The sequence below is a fragment of the Podarcis erhardii genome, assembly GCF_964252035.2.
Source record: "Podarcis erhardii genome assembly, chromosome: 7".
Classification (NCBI taxonomy): domain Eukaryota; kingdom Metazoa; phylum Chordata; class Lepidosauria; order Squamata; family Lacertidae; genus Podarcis; species Podarcis erhardii.
In genome coordinates, this window is record NC_138511.1 from 52,108,994 (window position 1) to 52,128,506 (window position 19,513).

Below are 19,513 nucleotides of genomic sequence, written 5' to 3' on the forward strand. Positions count from 1 at the left end.
ATATTTTCACTATCAACGCTTATGCACACTTCACCCCAGTATATGCATATTTGTTTTATTTTATAATAATTTTTATTGGTTTTTACACATATTTTCCAGCATATCATTCTTTTAAACATCATTTCAAAATCTTTGGCTATCACAGCCTAAGACCTCCCAGAAGTCCTTCACTTTCTTACATTCCCACCACATATGGTAAAAAGTACCCTCCTTTTCTTTACACAGTATATGCATTTTTGTACATATTACCTGGGCGAAGACCTGCAAGGAAAAATTCAGAGAAGTGTGGATTTTGAGAGACGGCTGCAATAAGCTTATTCTGCAGGCTTTGCTTGATGGACTGGGGGACAGACAATTTCCTCCCCTGATACCATTTATAAATGTGGTAGAGATGTATTGGCCAGTGCCCATGAAATTACCAGCACCAGTGAGGAACTAGATAGTCCATCAAACACATAAGGAGAGGGATAAAATTCAGTTGTCAACCCAACATTCAGCTTTTGTTTGTGTGGGTTTTTTTTTGTGTATATATATATATATATATATATATATAAACTTTGCTTTTGAATAGTTTTGTGAAATTGGGGCAGGGGGAACAACACTAACCGGTGCAGAAATTTGATCAACTGAACCTCATACTAGAAAATGAGAAACTGAGAGGAACTGAAACTGGCAGATTTTTCAGTTTCTACTTGGTTGCAAGTACTTTACCACTTAGAAAAGGATGCTTTGATTACCAATAACTGGTAAAAAAGAAGATTATTTTCAAAAGATGGACTCACACTGAGACAGGAAATGTATCATGCTATATGGCTTTTAGCCTCTGACATACTGGTACTGGCAAGTACCGGTATTTACAATAAATACTCTGACCTTGCCTTGATAACTAGCCTGGTGGTTGTTATGCTTTTTACCAGACCTGTCATCCTAACAGAACATGCTTCTGTGATGCTAAGCTCTCATAATGTCTTTATAGCTGTGCTGCTCCTAATCAGTTTCGCAGCTGGCAACTTAGGTGGGACTGCTAAATGCTTGATCAGCCTTCTGTTATTATCATAATGCAATGTCTGCTGAGGGATGGAATCAAGGCCTGCTGCATAGGCACCCCAGAGTCTAACTCTGCAGAAGCCTAAATCTACCCTAATTGAGCTTGCATGGGTACGTCCACTGTTAGTCATGCTTCCCTTCTCTTCTCTAGCTTTCCAAAATTTAGAATCACTGGAGCACAAAAATTAGGGAAGAGGCAGAATGGTGGCCATTAGTCAGTGCTGCCAATTTTTTTTTGGCAAATCCTATTTTCCTCTCAGAATATCCTGGAATGACAAAATGTCCAAGATATTCTGGAAAAATAAAATGATGGATTCTGGGAGTCAACAACTAAAAGAAGCTTTCCATACCCAAAGAATTCATAACTTTTTTCATATTGCATATGTCCCTATCCTTTCAAGAAATCACCCCCTTTGATATGCAACTGCGTGAGTTGACTCTTACACAGAATGAGCATTTTTTTCAGGACATAACACTTGCTGTTCTGAAATAATTTCCTCCAAATAGTCCCAAAGAAATTGTCCCAGGACGGTGCCTCATTCCCCACAAGTTCTTATTATACTTTACAGCCTCTTGGCTCATGGTATAGACTGCCCTCAATGGAAGGACTGTCTCACGCCACCCCGTTCCAGCCAGCTCAAAAGGGCATAAGAGGACAAAGGGACTTTAAGGTAAAGCATTATATTGTAAGTCACATCACAGTACACAGGCATGCATTGTTTAGCTGGTGGACTCCTGGTATGTTTTTCATTATGTTCCCTTAGCCAGAAGTGGCCATAGCTCAGTGGCAGAACACACACTTTGCATACATAAATGTTTTGTGTCAGCTCCTGGTGTATCATGTCGGTTGTGAAAAACACAAAGGAGAAACACTCCTGGTCTGAGATGTCAAGGAAGAAGTCCTGGGCAGACTCCATTTAAGGCAGCTCCATATGTTCCATATGTTCCTGGAGGCAGGCAAATGTTGTCTCCATCTTCAAAAAGGGGGGGGGGGGAGAAGACCCAGGTAACTACCAACTGGCCAGCTTGACGCTGATACCAGAAAAGGTCCTAGAACAGATAATTAAACAATTGGTTTGTGAGCACTTAGAAAAGGATGCTGTGATTACTAAGACCCAGAATGGGTTTCTCATTCGTGGCAGATGAATCTCATTTCTTTGATAGAGTTACTAACTTAATGGATCAGGGGAATGCTGTAGGCATAGTGTATCTTGCTTTCAGTATGGCTTTTGACAAAATCCCTCATGATAGCATTGCTGAGAAGCTGGTAAAATGTGGGCTGGACAAGGTAACTGTTAGGTGGATTTGTAGCTGTTTGACTGGCCGAACCCCAAGAATGTTCATTAATGGATGCTCATAATTCTGGAAAAAAGTGACAAGTGGGGTGCCACAGGGTTCTGTCCTGGGCTTGTTGTTATTCAGCATCTTTATAAACGACTTGAGTGAAGGAATTGAGGGGATGTTAATCAATCTGACACCAAGCTGGGAGAGGTAACTAATGCTGCAGAAGACAGAATCAGGATTCAAGATGACCTTAACAAATTGAAGAACTGGGCCAAAACTAACAAAATGAATTTCAGTAGGGACAAATGTAAGGTTTTACATTTAGGCAGGAATAACCAGCTGCATACATATAAGATGGCAGACACCTGGCTTGCCACTAGGACATGTGAAAAGGATCTGTGGTCTTCGTAGACCACAAGCTTGTTGTTGTTTAGTTGTTTAGTCGTGTCCGACTCTTCGTGACCCCATGGACCAGAGCACGCCAGGCACTCCTGTCTTCCACTGCCTCCCGCAGTTTGGTCAGACTCATGTTTGTAGCTTCGAGAACACTGTCCAACCATCTCGTCCTCTGTCGTCCCCTTCTTCTTGTGCCCTCAACCTTTCCCAACATCAGGGTCTTTTCCAGGGAGTCTTCTCTTCTCATGAGGTGGCCAAAGTATTGGAGCCTCAGCTTCACGATCTGTCCTTCCAGTGAGAACTCAGGGCTGATTTCCTTAAGAATGGATACGTTTGATCTTCTTGCAGTCCAGGGGACTCTCAAGAGTCTCCTCCAGCACCATAATTCAAAAGCATCAATTCTTCTTCCAGTCTTCTTCCGCCGACTCTTTTCCCAACAAATGTATAGTATCCAGGACAAAGGAAAGTAATAGTTCTGCTCTCTTCTGCCTTGGTCAGAACCCACATGTAGTACTATGTCTAGTTCTGGGCACAATTTAAGAAGGATATTAACAAGCTGGAACATGTGCAGAAGAGGGTGACCAAGATGATCAACAGTCTGAAAACAAACCCTCATGGGGGAGTTGGGTATGTTTAGCTTGGTAAAGGGAGTTGGGTATGTTTAGCTTGGTAAAGAAGAGACTGAGAGGAAATATGATAGCCGCCTTCAGATATCTAAAGGGCTGTCACACAGCGGATTGAGCAAGCTTGTTTTCTCCAGCTCTGGAGGATAGGACCTGAACCAATGGATACAAGTCACAAGGAAGGAGATGCCAATGAAACATCAGAAAGTACTTTCTGGTGGTAAGACCTATTTGACAGTGGAATGAACTCCCTTGGAAGGTGGTGGACACTCCTTCCTTGGAGGTTTTTAAGCAGAGGTATGGCCATCTGTCACAGATACTTTAGTTGAGATTACTGCATTTCAGGAGTTTGGGCTAGATGACCTTCAGGGTCACTTCCAACTCTATGATTTTATGATTCTGTTATTCTACTAACCATTAGCCACACTATCCCTGAACGTTGGGCATGTTGGCAGAGGCTGATGAGAGTTGTTGCTCTTGTCTTTCTTATAGAACAGTCATAGCTCAGTGGCTGAGCTCAGTGGTTGAGCCTTGCAGGTAAAAATCCCCTGCAGTGCTAGTGTTGACAGTTCAGAGCTAGAAAAACCAGCTTGATATAAGGCAGCTTCCTATAGCCCTCTATGCAGGAGTGGGCAATATTTGTGGTCCCCCGTCCCCCCAGATTATGTTTAGTTACAACTCCCATCATCCTTTACCATTGGGCATGTTGACTTGGGCTGAGGGGAGTTGAAGTTGAACAATAGAAGGAATGCACCACTTTGGTTATTCCTACTGGAGGGGAAGGACTGTGACTCAGTGAGAGAGCACCTGCTTTACAAAGAAAAGGTCCCAGGTTCACTCTCCAGCATCTCCAGACAGGGCTGGAAATGTCCTGTCTGAAACCCTGAAGAACCACTGTTATTCATTGTAGACAATAGTGAGCTAAATGATCCAATGGACTAACTCACTATAAGGCAGCTTTCCGTGTTAGCTAACCAAAAGGAAACTAGGTTAATCCATCCGCCTAAGGAGAGGATCAGAAAAGGTACAGACAGCCAAGGGGACTGATAGTAGCAGTTTTCATTTTTACACGTTCCCATTCACCCAAATGTCCCCCCTGCCCTCCACTTCCAAGGCACCGTGCTGAAACATGTCCCCTTTTTCTGGCAAAGAGATTTCCTTGATTCCTCAAAGCTCATTTCACAGTATACATTCTTCTGTATTGTATAAGCTGAGTCAGCTGCTCCAGCTAGTGCTGTCACAAGGTTATTGAGGTGTTTATCTTAATTGGTAAGATGTAATAAACCTTCCCTTGATAAGCTATCTTGACTGGGTACAAAAACCAACACATTCTCAGTACATGCACCCAAAGTTAGCAATGGTGGGTTAGGCTGGGAGACTGTGGCTGACCTGAGCCCACCTAGTGAACTTCATAGCTGAGTGGTGTCCCACCTCCTAGACCAGGCATGTCCAAAGTCTGTTTCGAGGGCCTAATTTGGCCCGCCAGTCAGTTTAATCCATCCCCTGTAAAAAAACCTCAACAACTTCAACTTCAATCCAAAAAAAGGTCAGGTCAACAACTTTCATTGGCCCTTTGGTCAGCCCTCACGGCCCTTCATCAAATCTGGCCCTCTTTTGAAAAAAGTTTGGACACCACTGTCCTAGACACACACCCTCAAAGTGTGGCAAATAAATGCAAATAAACAAACAAATAAATAAATAAATAAATGTTGCTTAGCTATCTATTGAAAGATTCAAGAGCCTCATAAATATATGATCTGTTTACTAAAGAGCTGTTCCGGTGACACTTGTGGGTGGAATGAGTACATGCTTGGAGAGCAGAGTGGCTGCAGCTAGGGTTTCAAATGGGTTTGTTTGAAGGTTTGAAGAAAGCCTATGTGTGTACAAGCATTCCACTCTGGAAGGCAGGATGGCCCTGAATGCCATTTGTTCAGCATCACACATGGGGAGAGTTGCATTCAGGCCCTGCTGGCGGGCTCCCCATAGGCATCTGCTTGGCCCCTGTGAGAAAAAGATGCTGGACTAGATGAGTCTTTGGCCTGGTTCTGCAGGGGTCTTCTGATGTTCTTAAGCGTACACACAGAAACCTCTCAGCAAAATCAGGAACCTTGGATCAGCCCTCAGCTATTACCGGTAAATACACTTTTACTTTATTGCCAACAGATATCACGTCCGCAAGGCAATCTCTAACAATGATAATGGTTAAACCTTGCATCTCCTGGCACAAGGAGATAACAACTCCCAATCAATTCAGTAAATATATTGCTATGTTCTGAACTTACCAATTTTGCTGTTGCATCTGCTGGCTCATAACACACTGCCCAGGCAGATTCATATATGCATCAAGCTTGCTAATACTTTTGTTTACAGACTCTGCTTTTACTACGGAATTATGCAGTTTTAAGTGCACTTGATAAGAGAGCCACGTTTAAAACAGTTAAGTCTCCTCTGCTCCATACAGCAACAGAGATAAATGGCAGGTTCAAAGGTAGCTAGCTGTTACCTGTTGTCATTCAGCTGCTGTTGACTATGATAAACAGAAGAAGAAATGAACAAGTAAGACCTGCAACAAAATGTTGCAGTGTGGAGTACTCCTGCTCAGATTTCCAAACAGGATACTCCATTTTCCATTCCATCATCCGACCACCAGTGTTTTGCACTGGAGAAGGCTGTGCACCTTTGGCACCCAAAGTTTGCCAGCTTTCCTTTTCTTTGCCATGCTCTGGATATGCTTTTGGGATTAGGCTGTTATAGACACTGACTGGTCCTGATAGCTCCACTTTGAAATATGCAATGGATAGCTTAATGCTGGAGCACAAACATGGCATGCAAAATGTCCCAGGTTCATTGCTTGTTTGCTTTGATTACATCTACTGTACTCTGCTTTTCAAATCAATTTCCAAAAGCAGCTTCCATCAAAAACCAAAATATAACAATAAAATAGTGCATAGAAATAACAAAAAAAAGACGTACAGCTGTGCTAAATTCCAGCAACCCCTGCCCCTGCCCCTGGAATAAAAATATATTCGAACACCATATAAAATTAGGAAGAAAGAGAAAGTCCGTCAGCTTCCCATGGAGAGAATTCTATAACTTGTGAAAGCCTAAATAGTGTTTTGTTTATATTGGAGAGGCTGATGCTGTAAGTGTATCTTACATATTGATTAATTGCCACAGATTATGTAGGGGAGTGATTAAAAGCAGGAGGACAACACAGAAAGTGCAGAAATGCAACAGACTAACAGTAAATTTGCCTGGATTCTCTGTAAAAGCAGAGGTGCTCCCACTTACTCATTTTCCACAGTAACATATCTTTCTAGCCTTGGTTTTACAGCCAAAGGAAAAGATCAGCATTAGGGCTCCTGTGGTTTTCACATAATATGTCATGCTGCCCTTCAACAACCTAGGAAAATTTTTTGCAGATCTAAAATATTCCTGGACCTAGTTTCAAACTTATGCAGCAAGAGCCTTATTCAGTAAAAACTGCCATTTAGTTCTAGCAGACGCATATGTTAATTGTTTAATTGGTTATTAAGAGAGATTTAAACACATTTTGGGACAGTGGTTAATAAGCTTCTGATTTTCTAAGTCTAATTCACATGAGATTTTGTGACATGCAATGGGTCGTGCAGAGTCTTCATGTGGAGCATGTAACCTCACAGTTAGCGATGTTCAAGTTTCAGAAGGGAGAGTAAGAGTCAACAAGAGCTATTTTTACTAGCATTCAAAATTAAATTATATTATTATTATTATTATAAATCATCTGAAAGCCTTTGTTGTGACTATCTTCTATTTTCTGATACAAATTACTGGTAAATCACTGTTGGATGGATATGTGGGGGGAGCGTGCAATTTTTGAAAAGTTGTTAGTGTACAAATATTTGCCTCAGTTTCCCTTACGTCTCCCTCTGCTCCCTGTTCCCTGCCATAACTGTCTGTTTTCACCCACTTAGGCTGGTCCCTTCCTTGTAGAACAGATCTGGTCTCATGACCCCAGACTTGAGCAATAGCCAAAGCACAAGAGACTAGGGAGGACGAGCCAGTCCAATGTGTGGCTGCAGTACTGCCAGCTGAAGGCCATGTCCAGGTTCTGTAGGGTTGTGGTAGAGCATCTGCTTTGCGTGCTGAAGGTACCACGTCCCTGGCATCTCCAGGCAGGGCTGGGTCCTCCAGATGTTGTGGGGCTCCAAGTCCAGCATGGCCAATTATTAGAGTTGTTGTTCAGGAACATCTGGGCATCCACAGGTTTCCCACTTGACCACTTTGATCTGCAGAACAGGCATTTTATACGTGTAAAATAATGCTTGCTGTGCAAGCAACTGATATTTTAGTGCGGCAGTTCCTACTCTCTGGAATACACTGTCTAATAATATTAGGCAGGTAACTTCATTGTACACTACTTTTTAAATGGCTGCTAAAAACTTGCCTCCCCAGATGCGTACAGTGGTACCTCGGGTTACATACACTTCAGGTTACAGACTCCGCTAACCCAGAAATATTACCTCGGGTTAAGAACTTTGCTTTAGGATGAGAACAGAAATCGAGTGGTGGCATGGCAGCAGCAGGAGGCCCCATTAGCTAAAGTGGTGCTTCAGGTTAAGAACAGTTTCAGGTTAAGAACGGACCTCCGGAACAAATTAAGTACGTAACCAGAGGTACCACTGTACTTTAATTCTGTACATTTGTGTATACGGTATGTTTTGATTATTTTAATCTGCTGTTTTTAAAACCTGTTTTTATTGCTATTTTTAAAATGGATATTTCATATGCCTCTCTTGATATGAACATAATACTCAGACCCTTAGATTTTATTCTATCTGTGGAATGCTCTCCTCCAGCTGCCACCATCGTTGGCATTGTTCCAGTGCTAGGAAAATGCTTACACTTCTCCCCAAGGCTTTTGATACACTAAGGCAGTGGTTCCCAAAGTTGGTGGTGCTGTGGGATTACCCAGGCAGGCGCTAAGAGGTAACGGCATGGGGTGCTGGAGGTGCCAATGACTATCAAACTTTGAAAAGCGGGTATCCCTGGATCCAGTTCATCAGTTTAATTGAATCAATTAAACTACATAGTTTCAATTGGATTTTGAATATGTGCAAATGTTACTGTTTTGAATTTCATTGTGTAATTATATTCCTTAGTGGGTGGTGCAAATTGCTATTCTGAATCATGCTTTTCATAGAGAAGGCTAAGGGGTGCTGGGGGAGGGAGTTGTTACTGGTATACTCCCAAGGCATCCTGTGGCTGTTACGGGGTTTGTTTTGTTCCGCTGTTGTGGTATAATGTATATTTATTTGTTTTAAACGTGTTGCAGGTAACCTGGAGACCTTTCTGCAACAAGCAACTAACACGTCTAATAATAACAACAATTAATAATACCATTTTATGTAAACCACTATGTGGGATATTAATCTTGCCAAATAACAGTATGATTATAGCAGAAGTAGTAATCTATTACATATCGAAGCAGTGGAGACAAGACATGCCGAATGAAGCAAACTTCCCAAGCTAAGGAGAAGCCGATGGCGATTTGGGAGGGATTTCCTCTCCTCCAAACTAGGTGATCCTAAACCCCGCAACTTCGGGGCGCGCGGACTAGCCTTTGCAGAGAAAGTGTGAAGCTCAGCAGAAAAGTAAAGAAAGTCCTGCGGATTAATACTCAGCCGTTTAGAAACCACATGGTCACCCTTTAGCCACTAGCAGTCGGCTGGGGGCGGACTTCACCCTTTTACCCCGTAAATATAAATAACCAGAAAAATCGGCGGGTCCCCCCCCCTCCTTCTCCAAAGCCTTAGATGGGAAAGGAAAGCTGCAAATCGCACCGTCAGTAACGCCGGCTGGGACGATGGCAGCACCTGTAGGGCTGATGGAAGCGATTTTTGCCAGAAATAAAGAGGAGCACCCGGAGCCCCTCCGAGCAGAAGTGCAGGGTAAGTGCAACAGGCAGCTAGCCAATTGCGAAGGAACTCAGATTTTTTTTGGGGGGGGGGTGTTCCTGCCTTTCTCCAGAGAAGACTTCTTTTTCCTAGACGTGTTTACTCAGAGGCAGGTCTGCCTGAGCTGAATGGGGTCCACTTCCTAGTAAACAAATATCGGATTGCAGTTTAGGGATCGCAGATAAATTAGATTATTTCTCTCCCCCACTTCCTGTTTATGTGCATTTCCTATCACCGTCTGGGAGGGAATGTGGCTTCACTGCCCTTGAACTTGAGCCTCAAAGTCCGGCTGAGGTGGACAAGTGGCGTAACACTTGCCCAAATACATTTAAACCTCCAAAACAGCTAGGGGCAGGTTGGTTTCCTCGGAGCTAAATAGGGGGAGGGGAGTCGTACTTTCACATTTCCCTGGTGGTGGTTTAACGTCGTCTTCTTCCTCCCCCTCGCCTCTCTGAGCTTTCATCTGCCTAGTCAGCAAGTCGACCATTTCCTCAATGCTTGCACCTAGAGATTGCTACACCCCCACGCTCCATTTTTCTTAGTTTTATTTATCTAAGGCATTTATATACCTAAGCAATGTACATGAAATAAACCACACAAAATAAAAATTCATCACCTTAAAATACCCGCTGGAATAACTTAAGGACGTTTTAGGCATGTGCGGAAGTTTAGCGAGGAGATTGAAGCGAAAAATCTCTCCTTCCTTACATTTTGTTTACTTACTTCTTTATCCCCCCCCCCAACCCCCAACCCCCACTCAGCTCCTCCAAGAAGTTCAGGGCAGCATACATGATTATTCAGCCATCCACCTGTGATCCTTGTCTAACAACAAACCTGAGAGGTAGATGAGGCTGATATATAAGAATTCTGGGAACTGTAGTTTGTTAAAGATGCTAGTAATGGTCGCATTGTGATAAGAGAATCATAGATTCTTTGGGGAAGTAATGTGCTTTCAATGTGATTTAAATGTGTGCTGTGTATACAGAGAGAGAGAGAGAGAGAGAGAGAGAGAGAGAGAGAGAGAGAGAGAGGCTGGTTGGGGGGCTCAAGTACGCCCAGTGAGATATTCATGGCTGAGTTGGAGATGTAAACCTCAGTCCCATCATGGTTTGCCAACTGCTACACTGCACTGGCTTACACAACCAACAACATACACTAGACAACAGGTATAGGGAACTTGTGTCTGTTCAGATATTTTTTGGACTACAACTCCAACCAGCCTCAGGCAACCTGGCAGATAGTTAGGAATGATGGGAGGTGCATTCCATCAACGTTTGATGGGTGAAAGTTTCCCCAACCCTATATTAGAATAATATATAGTATAGATTTGTTGCTCTCTCTTTTAGCAAACTCAGGTGGTAAGCGCCAATAGGTTTGTAACCAAACTGGATTCACAGAGAAGCAACCTCAGAGGAAACTACAGTTTTGCAGAAGTAAAAAAAACAACCCCCCCAAAAAAAACTTAACCTCTCCTTCCAGCAAAAGAATTAAGCATGTTCAGTATCCACAGAAAATTGACTGTTGTGGGGGGCACACAAAATGGAGGTGGGGATGGAATGGAGAGTCTTTGTGGCCATGGTTGGCTGGCACCCTAAAGCTTTTAAGAGGTGTGACTGTGCTGCAATCTTTCGTTGTGGCTTGCACGCTTGGAAATTTAAAAGTGTGTTCCCAATATTCTGCCAGATTCTAGCATGATCCCAGAGGAAGTCTGTGCAGATGTTGAGGCAAAGCTATGTAGATAAGGCCAGACTTGATTCTCAGTAGCTTGATTTGCCAGAAGTCGATTTTCTAAACCTAAACAAATGATTCAGGTGTGTGGAGAAAGTTGTACCCAGCCGTTGGGCCATTACTGCAGTGTGGGCAAAGTCTTGTTTCAACATTGCACATGAACAGGAATCTCATAGCATGGGTGCACAGCAAGTGAACCCATTGAGATGACCAGGATTCCTTATGATGCACAAAGCATTCCTCCACCTGTATCCTACCCATCATAATGACAGACATTTTGCTACTTTAGTAAATAAAATCTCATTGTTCTAAAGAAAGGCCTTCTCCTATTTTTCCTTCAAAACAACAACCAACAACTAATGAGGGAATACGAAATATTCTTCATTGCATTAGCATACCAGATCCAAAAATAGCTTCAAAGCCAGACAAGTTCAAGACCCATCAGCACTGTGAAAGATTCAGGTTTAAAAGATTTGGTTGACTTCTACTGTGCATTGCCATTTTGAATTTTTTTTTAAAAAAATCAATTTTCCAAATTATTACAAATCAAACCAAATTAAATTAGCTTAATACAAGTTCTTAAAATCCAAATTACGGAGGAACCAACCACAAATCATGCTGGAGACATGAAAGTATTAGCTCCCCCACCAACCCCTGCCACACATACCGTAGCACCAATCCACATCAGGGACTCTCACAAGAATAAAGCTAAGTTTGGCATTTCAAACCTGAGACACCAACATATCCTGCAGTCTGGACTTCATTCCTTCCCTAGGGACAGGAACTAAACTGCCTTCCAGCAAATCAAGCTACTGAGAATCAAGTCTGGCCTTATGTACATAGCTTTGCCTCAATGCCTTATGCATGTGGCTAAAATCCCCATATAAAAACAGAAGAACAGCATCTTCTCTGCCTGCCTGCCTCCTGTCTCCCTGTTTGGGGTGTGTGTGCATTTGCACGTCTTTCACTGTCAATCATCATGTAATGCAAATAAGCATGTTAAATAAACCTAGCTCTTTCATAAGGCATTTATACTGGATTAGATCAAGCCATTTTATAAGAAATATGTTGCTGTTGTAAGAGGGTAGCTTGATTTGGGTTAAATATTAGGGCAAACGTATCTTGGCACAAAGGATAGTTAAGTAAGAGAAAAGTTGCCTCAAGTTATAAAAGGAATAATAATTAGGGGGACACACAAGTTATGAGATTGACATCATTGGAAATGTTTGTGACTCAGACAGGCTAAGTAAGCATATGTAGTATTGCTGAGGAATGTTGGGAGTTGTAGTCTGAACCATCTGCAGGGCACCAGGCTGCTGAAGGCTGGCTGAGTGAGATCCAAGAAGAGGCGAGCTCCCTTGGATAATTTTCCTTCTTTACTTGTTCCTTTGAACAGCCAAGTTCCCTTCATTTTCAAAAGCACTTCGCAATGTGGCATGAGGAAGAGGGTTGTCGAAGGAGGGGAATTATCTAAAGCTCCCTTGAGTTTCACTGGCCTAGTTTCAGAGCCTTTGGATCCTGGTTTCCTTTTTCTGACATGACCAACGGCTTGAAGATATTGCTGTCATAAATTCTGCCATGGTCAGTGCGTCATAAGTCTAGCACTGGCATTATTACTGTGACTTGGCTCATCTGGGATTTACATCGGCATGAGTGCCTTTGTGAAATGTGTTGACATCCACTTCTACAGATACACACAGAACTAAGTTATAGGTGGATTTAAATAGACAATGTGATTGTCTTTACAATAAGAGAGAATTCCCCATTTGCCACTCAAGTGAAGATTGCAGGGATGTAAAGAGGAGCGTTCCTGGTGTCAGCTAAATCTACAGAGGTAGTCTCTGTTTCACATACAGAAGGTTCCAGGTTTAATCCCATGTAGGGCTGGGAATGTCCTTCATCCAAAACTCTGGAGAGTTAATATAGACATTACTAAGCTTGGGCCAAGGTTCTGACTCAGTATATGGCAACTTCTTATGTTCCTATCTAGTCCAGTATCCAGTTTCTCATGGTGGCCAATTCTGTGTAAGGGATGGTCCACCACCACTGCCTCTAAACATGTAAAGTCCATAGACTTTAACTTTTCATGGTCAGAATTTGGGGGGAAAGTGTGGCTTATATTCAGGCCAATACGGTAACAAGTAGGACCTACAACAAACAGTTCAGGATTCCAGCCACTTCATTCTCTTCTCCCTGGTTTTTCATTTCTGGCCCCTGCCTTGCAGCCACCAGTCAGCATTCTGTGGCTGCTGAGTTCTCATTGGTCTGCTTTAGATAGTTCCTCCGCCCCGCCCCCACCCCATTTGGGGTTATTTCTCAATATTTATTTGCTACACTTGCAAAGTTCTGACTTCTCCAACTCTGCTGATAACACCCTCTTGCATGTGGGTGGTGCCACTTTGGCTATATAAACAATGGCACTCACAAACAAAACATCAGAAATAGAAGAGATTATAGGCCTACCCTCTAAAAATCTGTGTAATCCATGATAATTGCTCAGCCAAAGTGCTTTATTCCCCAGACTGCAGCTGGATGAGATAGGTTCAAGGGTTAAGCCTCCCTTTTGGTGATCTTCCACTTCAGACTGTGTTGCCAGTGGCTGAATGGTTGGGGAGGGGTGTCTAAACATACTTACAGAAATACATGCAGTTTGTAGGTCCATCCTAACAGTTGGGAGAAACAGAAGTTTGAGTAGTATGGGGTTTTTGAATGGTTTTTTTATTGGGATGGTGCCACCCTACTGACTTAATACACCTTTTTTGCCTAATGCATCCAACACCTGGTAGCATCCTTCCATTTCTAAAATCACCAAACAACCTTCATCCTGTCACTTTTGACACATTGCAAAATTGATCTCAGCATGTCATACTAATTTGGCAAGAGTGAGGGCTGGGCGATTGGGGGTCATTCAACAGAAATACTTCTGGAGTTCCACTGAGGCAGAAACAAATATCCTACTGCAAAAAGTCCCTTTCTTTTCTAGGTGAGATCCCAAGCTGGATGGAGGGAATCCTTCTCCGTAATGGTCCAGGCATGCATACAATCGGGGAAAGTAAATACAATCACTGGTTCGACGGCATGGCTTTGTTGCACAGTTTTACAATTAAAAATGGTAAGCTTGTTTGTATTGCATATCTATTAGTAGTAGTAGTAAAAACCTATCTGTCCACCCAGGCTTTCCATGTTGCCTTTGGTAACTGTTGTTTACTAAAATCTATTTTTCTTATTGAATTTTGTGTGTTTTTTGATGTGAAGCTGTCTTGGTATTTTCTGGCATAAGTTTAAGGCATAGCTATCTTGGTATTTTCTGGGTTGGCGGAAGCAGTACAAAAATCCATTTTATAATTATAATAATAATTGTTGTTTAATTAGTATTATTATTTAATGGAGGGCACCCTATTCACTGTCTCTGGTTTCATGTATCACCTTCCTTATCTATTCAAAGTCCATTTTGGTATCTTCAACTAAAACAATGCCACGGATCTTATAGTCAGAGGCATCCTGAGATGCCATACAGGTAAAATTGAATAACTCATTGTCAAATGCCTACAAGGTTGTGCCCAGCCTTCTCTTTTCTGCAGGTTTAAAATATTCAGTTTTGCGAAGTGTTGGGCTGACATAGAGAAGGGTTTTGTCCAATATATAACTTGCGGGTTTATGAACATGTGCTTTTAAAGAAGGAAGGCCAACTTCCATTCTGAACAATGTCTCAGGTGTACAATGTGGGACTACAACTAGTGTACACCATAACTTATTTTTGGTTATACCGAATTCCTCTCTACTAGGGTTATCCCAGATTTCTGCACCATATCACAAAATACAAGTTCAGCAACAAAAACACTTAATGCCAGTTTTAACAAAACATAGCCTGCTGTATAATACAATATCTTTGTTATCCCTAATAAATAGGCAGAGTGCCACTGAGTGATTTTGCAAAAACGAAGTCCAGTCAGATGTTGGATAGAGCCCCCTTCTTCCCCGCCACCGGCTAATAGTCAAACTGAAGAGGAACATAGGAAACTGCCTTCTATTGAATCATACCATTAGTCCATCTATCTCAGTATTGTCTGCACTGACAGACAAGGGCTCCCCAGGATTCTAGGCAGGAGACAGACCTGGAGATGTCGGGGATTGAACCTGGGACGTTGCATGCAAAGCTTATACCAGGCTTCCTCAACCTCAGCTCTGTTTTTGGCCTACAACTCCCATGATCCCTAGCTAGCGGGACCAGTGGTCAGGGATGATGGGAATTGTAGTCTCAAAACATCTGGAGGGCCGAGGATGAGGAAGCCTGGGCTTATACTCTGTCACTGAGCCCTTCTGCACACAAATGTGCAATGCACCTGAATGGAAAGTGAGTGCTCAAAAGGCAGATTTTACCTCCAGTTACCACAGGATGGAGACACACCACAGGAGATGAGCAGCAAGGTGTCTTATGCCACAATAAATGCATTAGTCATTTGTGATGCCAGAGACCTGCCATAATTAATGTGCTAAAGCTTTTCTGGGCAACAGGTCATGGCTATCTCTGTCAAGCTCTGCATGGATGTTTCCCAGAGGCATTGACTAGCCACTGTTGGACAGCGAATGCTAGTTTAGGGGGAAAGCTGAGATCTAATCCAAAGAAAAAGCTTCTCAACTTCAGATCCAGTGATGGCAATCTCCCTTTCTTTGTTGTTGTTGTTGTTGTTTAGTTGTTTAGTCGTGTCCGACTCTTCGTGACCCCATGGACCAGAGCACGCCAGGCACTCCCTTTCTTTAGCATACATTATAAATATCTAGCACTGTTTGGGCTCATGGCTTAGATCCTGTTTCCTTACACCCTGGTGCAGTTTAAAGGGGGAACTGCAACCCAGTGGAAGAACAGCTTGTTTGAGTGCAGAAGGTCCCAGATTCGATCCCTGTCATCTTCAGATATTTGCTCAGCTAGCAAGTGATGGGCAAGACCTCTTCTTGAGACCCTAGAGAGATGCTACCAGCTACCAGAGATGATAGGAGTTATAGTCCAAAACACCTGAAAGTCTCCAGGTTGGGAAAGTCTGGCCTATGGAATTGCCTGCTCGGCTAGAGGACAAATATTCTGACCTGGAATAAGACAGCTTCCGAACTGTACATGTGATGGTGGAAAGGTACTTAGTGACTTTCACTTCTGCGTCATAAAGAGAAAGTACTCCACATATGTTAAGAGACACAGCGTTTTCTCTGCTCTTGCCTTTTAGGTTGAAAGTCAGTGAATTATTTTAAACAGGGATGTGGAACCTTTGTCCTTCCAGATGTTGTGGGACCCCTGTCCCATCAGCTCCAGCCAGCATGGCCAAGGGGTGATGGGAGGGTCATGAATTTCCCAGTCTTGTACAGCTCTTCAGCTATTTGGGACTATACTGCCCATCATCCTTGACCTTGGGCCATGCTGGCTTAGGCAATTTGGAATTGTAGTCCAAAACATCCAGAGGGCACCAGGTTGGAGAAGATGGTTAAAGTCATTTTCTCTGAGCTTTTGAACCCAGTTGCTGAGGTCTTAACTCTGCTCCATGATCAACAGACCTGTCCAGGGAAGCAGGCCTGCACTGGTGATTTCTTTCCTTCCTGCTTCAAACCATGAAGTAGAAGCCTCTTTATGGAGGCTGGGTGTAGCACCAGGGAATGCCAGGCTGCCCATAAAAAAATCTATAAGATTCACCTTTATGGTGATGCACACAAGATCTGATGGGTTTCCCAAAGGTAAAAGGGCAACATGCTATATTAGCCTAGTTTTCAGTGACTTAAGTCTGCCCTTCTGCAGTTTTTTTTTAGCTTCTGAAGCCAAGCACAAAAGTAGGCCACTTGTGAAACAGGTTTCACTCTTCAGCCTATTCATTATATAGTAATGAATGACCCCAATACAGGGAGTAGCAGCAGCCAAAACAAAGTGACCTTGGCTTGGTCAGGAGCAAATAGTTCACATGATCCTTTTCTCTGCCTTCCCAATTACTTCTGGTCTGAATTTTGCCACAATTCTGAACACCTGAAAAGTAACCACTCTGTGCTTTCTGTTTAACACAGCACAAACTTGAAGAGTTTGTGTGTTTCCAGGACAGTAGATGTTGTCTTTATTTGGGATTTCACTGTTATCATATTCTTATTCTGGTGTTTTCTTTAGCTTGTAAACGTGTTTCCACAATTTGCATTTTTACAATGCAGCCAGTGAAGTGAAGTGAAGTTTGATTTTTCTAATCAGGGTCATTGGCAGGCCCAGCAGATCTGGAATTGTTATGGGTTTTCTTCCTTGTTCTGAAACAAATGCCTTTGTGTGCTTTGATTATAAAAGCTTCTAACCTTTTCTAGACCCAGTGCCTTCTTACACAACCTGGATAGCTCAGTCGGTTAGAGTAGGCCGCTTCCCTTCCCAGGGGGGCAGTGTTGCAGGCAGGCCACACGCTCTCCCCGTGTACAGTGGGGGGCGTGGTGATGCCGCCATGTCACAGGGAGTCCTGGCTGCATCACGCCCCCCAGCCGACCAATCTGGCCGGCCAGGGGGCGTGGCTTGCATTATTTAAACAGCCGCGCGGCCAGAGGGTTCTCCCTTCTTACCTCCTCTTTCGTCGGATCTCTGCCGCTGCTCCCGTTCTGCTTGCCTTAGCTTCCTGCTTCACTGTGTAAACAATCGGTAGTTTTCTTTGTTTCTGCCTCTTTTGGGTGCTTGAGCAGCCGGTTTCCTTCGCGTGCAACTTGCAGTTAAGCATTGGGAAAACCTGGTTTACCTGTCCCTCCTCTTTAAGAGTATTCCGTTAAAGGGATCTGGGGTGTGTGGATCTTGTCCGAAGCCTGGGTATGAGCTAGGGCCATGTCACAACCCCATCGGGGACCCTGGGGGAGCTCTCAGTTGATGTATATCAACATGGCTTCTCCTACTGGTGGTTGACCCTTACTAGACTACCTGCATGGTGGGCAGGAGTCAGATATAGTCGGTTCAATTCCAGTGCCTAAGCCAATACCACTCGTATTCTGTAACCAATAAAGTTGTGGCTTTAATTATCCCATTTACCTGAAATACTGGTGGCCGTGTGTTTTATTATTCAACAAATGGAGGAGGACTCAGGGCCTTGACATGCAATGGTGCTGATGCTAAGGTTGCAGGCTTAATCCCCATATGGGACATTTGCATATCCTGTAATTGCAGGAGGCTGGACTAGATGATTCTCAGGGTCCCTTCCACCTCTCCAATTCTATGATTCTAACCCTTGTCCTCATCATGAGATTTGTTTTGTATTTTTATGGTAAATATTTGGGATAGCCTATGTGATGCCTTCCAGATGTTGTTGGACTGCAATTCCTATTGGCCCCACTGGCTGGGGTTGATGGGAGCTGGAGTCCAACAACATCTGACTCACCTTTAAATGTGAAGTGCATTGAATCTCTCCCCTACCACAAGCTCAAGCGCTGTTTGCAGGCTTCCCATAGGCACTTGGTTGGCCACTGTGAGGACAGGATGCTGAATTGGACGACCCTTTGGCCTGACCCAACAGGGTTCTTCTCCTGTCCTTAATATGTGGTCCCAAAATCATGCTTAGAACTATGTCTGCTGAGGTCAAACTAAGGTGTGCCTTTTATACAAAAGTATCAAATTCAGTTTGCATAATGAGTGGGAAATTGGAACCATATTAATCAATCTATGTGTGGGATTATGTGTTCATATAAAGCTTTTTCTTTTCTTATCAGGTGAAGTTTTCTATCGAAGTAAATACCTCCGCAGCGACACATACAATTGCAATATTGAGGCAAACAGAATCGTGGTGTCAGAATTTGGAACAATGGCTTATCCAGATCCATGTAAAAATATATTTGCCAAGTAAGCAAGTCTTTCTATACACAATGTGATGCTCTTCCCTGCTTCCCTTTGAGGCCTAGCTCCTCAGTGCCCCTTCTCTCAGGTCCTTCAGGAGGAACCAGGGTTGCCATCTGCCCACCCCCTTGTCACCATCCCCATTACCTTGCAGGAGTGGGAGGGCAACCATCTGCAGCACAGAGCTTCCTGCACTCAAGGAAACGCCCCCCCCCCCACAATATAGAACCCTGATTTTCTACGCTCATAGGAAGACAAGAAGCTGCCTTACTGAGACAGACCATTGGTCCCTCTAGGTCAGTATTATCTACACTGAGTGGCCACAGCTCTTCAGGGTTTTAGGCAAAGAGTCTTTCCCAGGCCTACCTGGAGATGCCGGGGATGGATCCTGGGACCTTCTTCATTGCAAAGCAGATGCCCTGCCACTGAGCTACAGCAAGCTGCAGATGGTCAACTTCACAACTCATAGAAGTTGACACTAGCCTGGTTTGCACCTAATGCTAAACTATGGTTTATTAAACTATTGCTTAACATTACGTAAAACTGTTGTTTATTTAAGATGTTTACCATTAACCATGGCTTAGCATTACATGTGAACCAGGCCATGGTCGCGGCACAGCGTTGGCACGCTCGTCCCTACTCTCCCTATTCTACTTACTTATGAATATAATGCCTCC

At 43.3% G+C, this 19,513-nt stretch overlaps 1 protein-coding gene across 1 annotated transcript in view; it reads left to right on the forward strand.

Moving 5' to 3' along the window:
* Positions 1-9,070: 9,070 nt before the first annotated feature.
* BCO1 (beta-carotene oxygenase 1) overlaps positions 9,071-19,513 on the forward strand; it is a 31,317-nt gene continuing 20,874 nt past the window's right edge. The window contains exons 1-3 of the mRNA XM_081869991.1: positions 9,071-9,280; positions 13,998-14,126; positions 18,713-18,842. Of these exons, the coding sequence (XP_081726117.1) occupies positions 9,196-9,280; positions 13,998-14,126; positions 18,713-18,842 (344 nt within the window). The 5' untranslated portion in view covers positions 9,071-9,195. The remainder of the gene's footprint in view (positions 9,281-13,997; positions 14,127-18,712; positions 18,843-19,513) is intronic.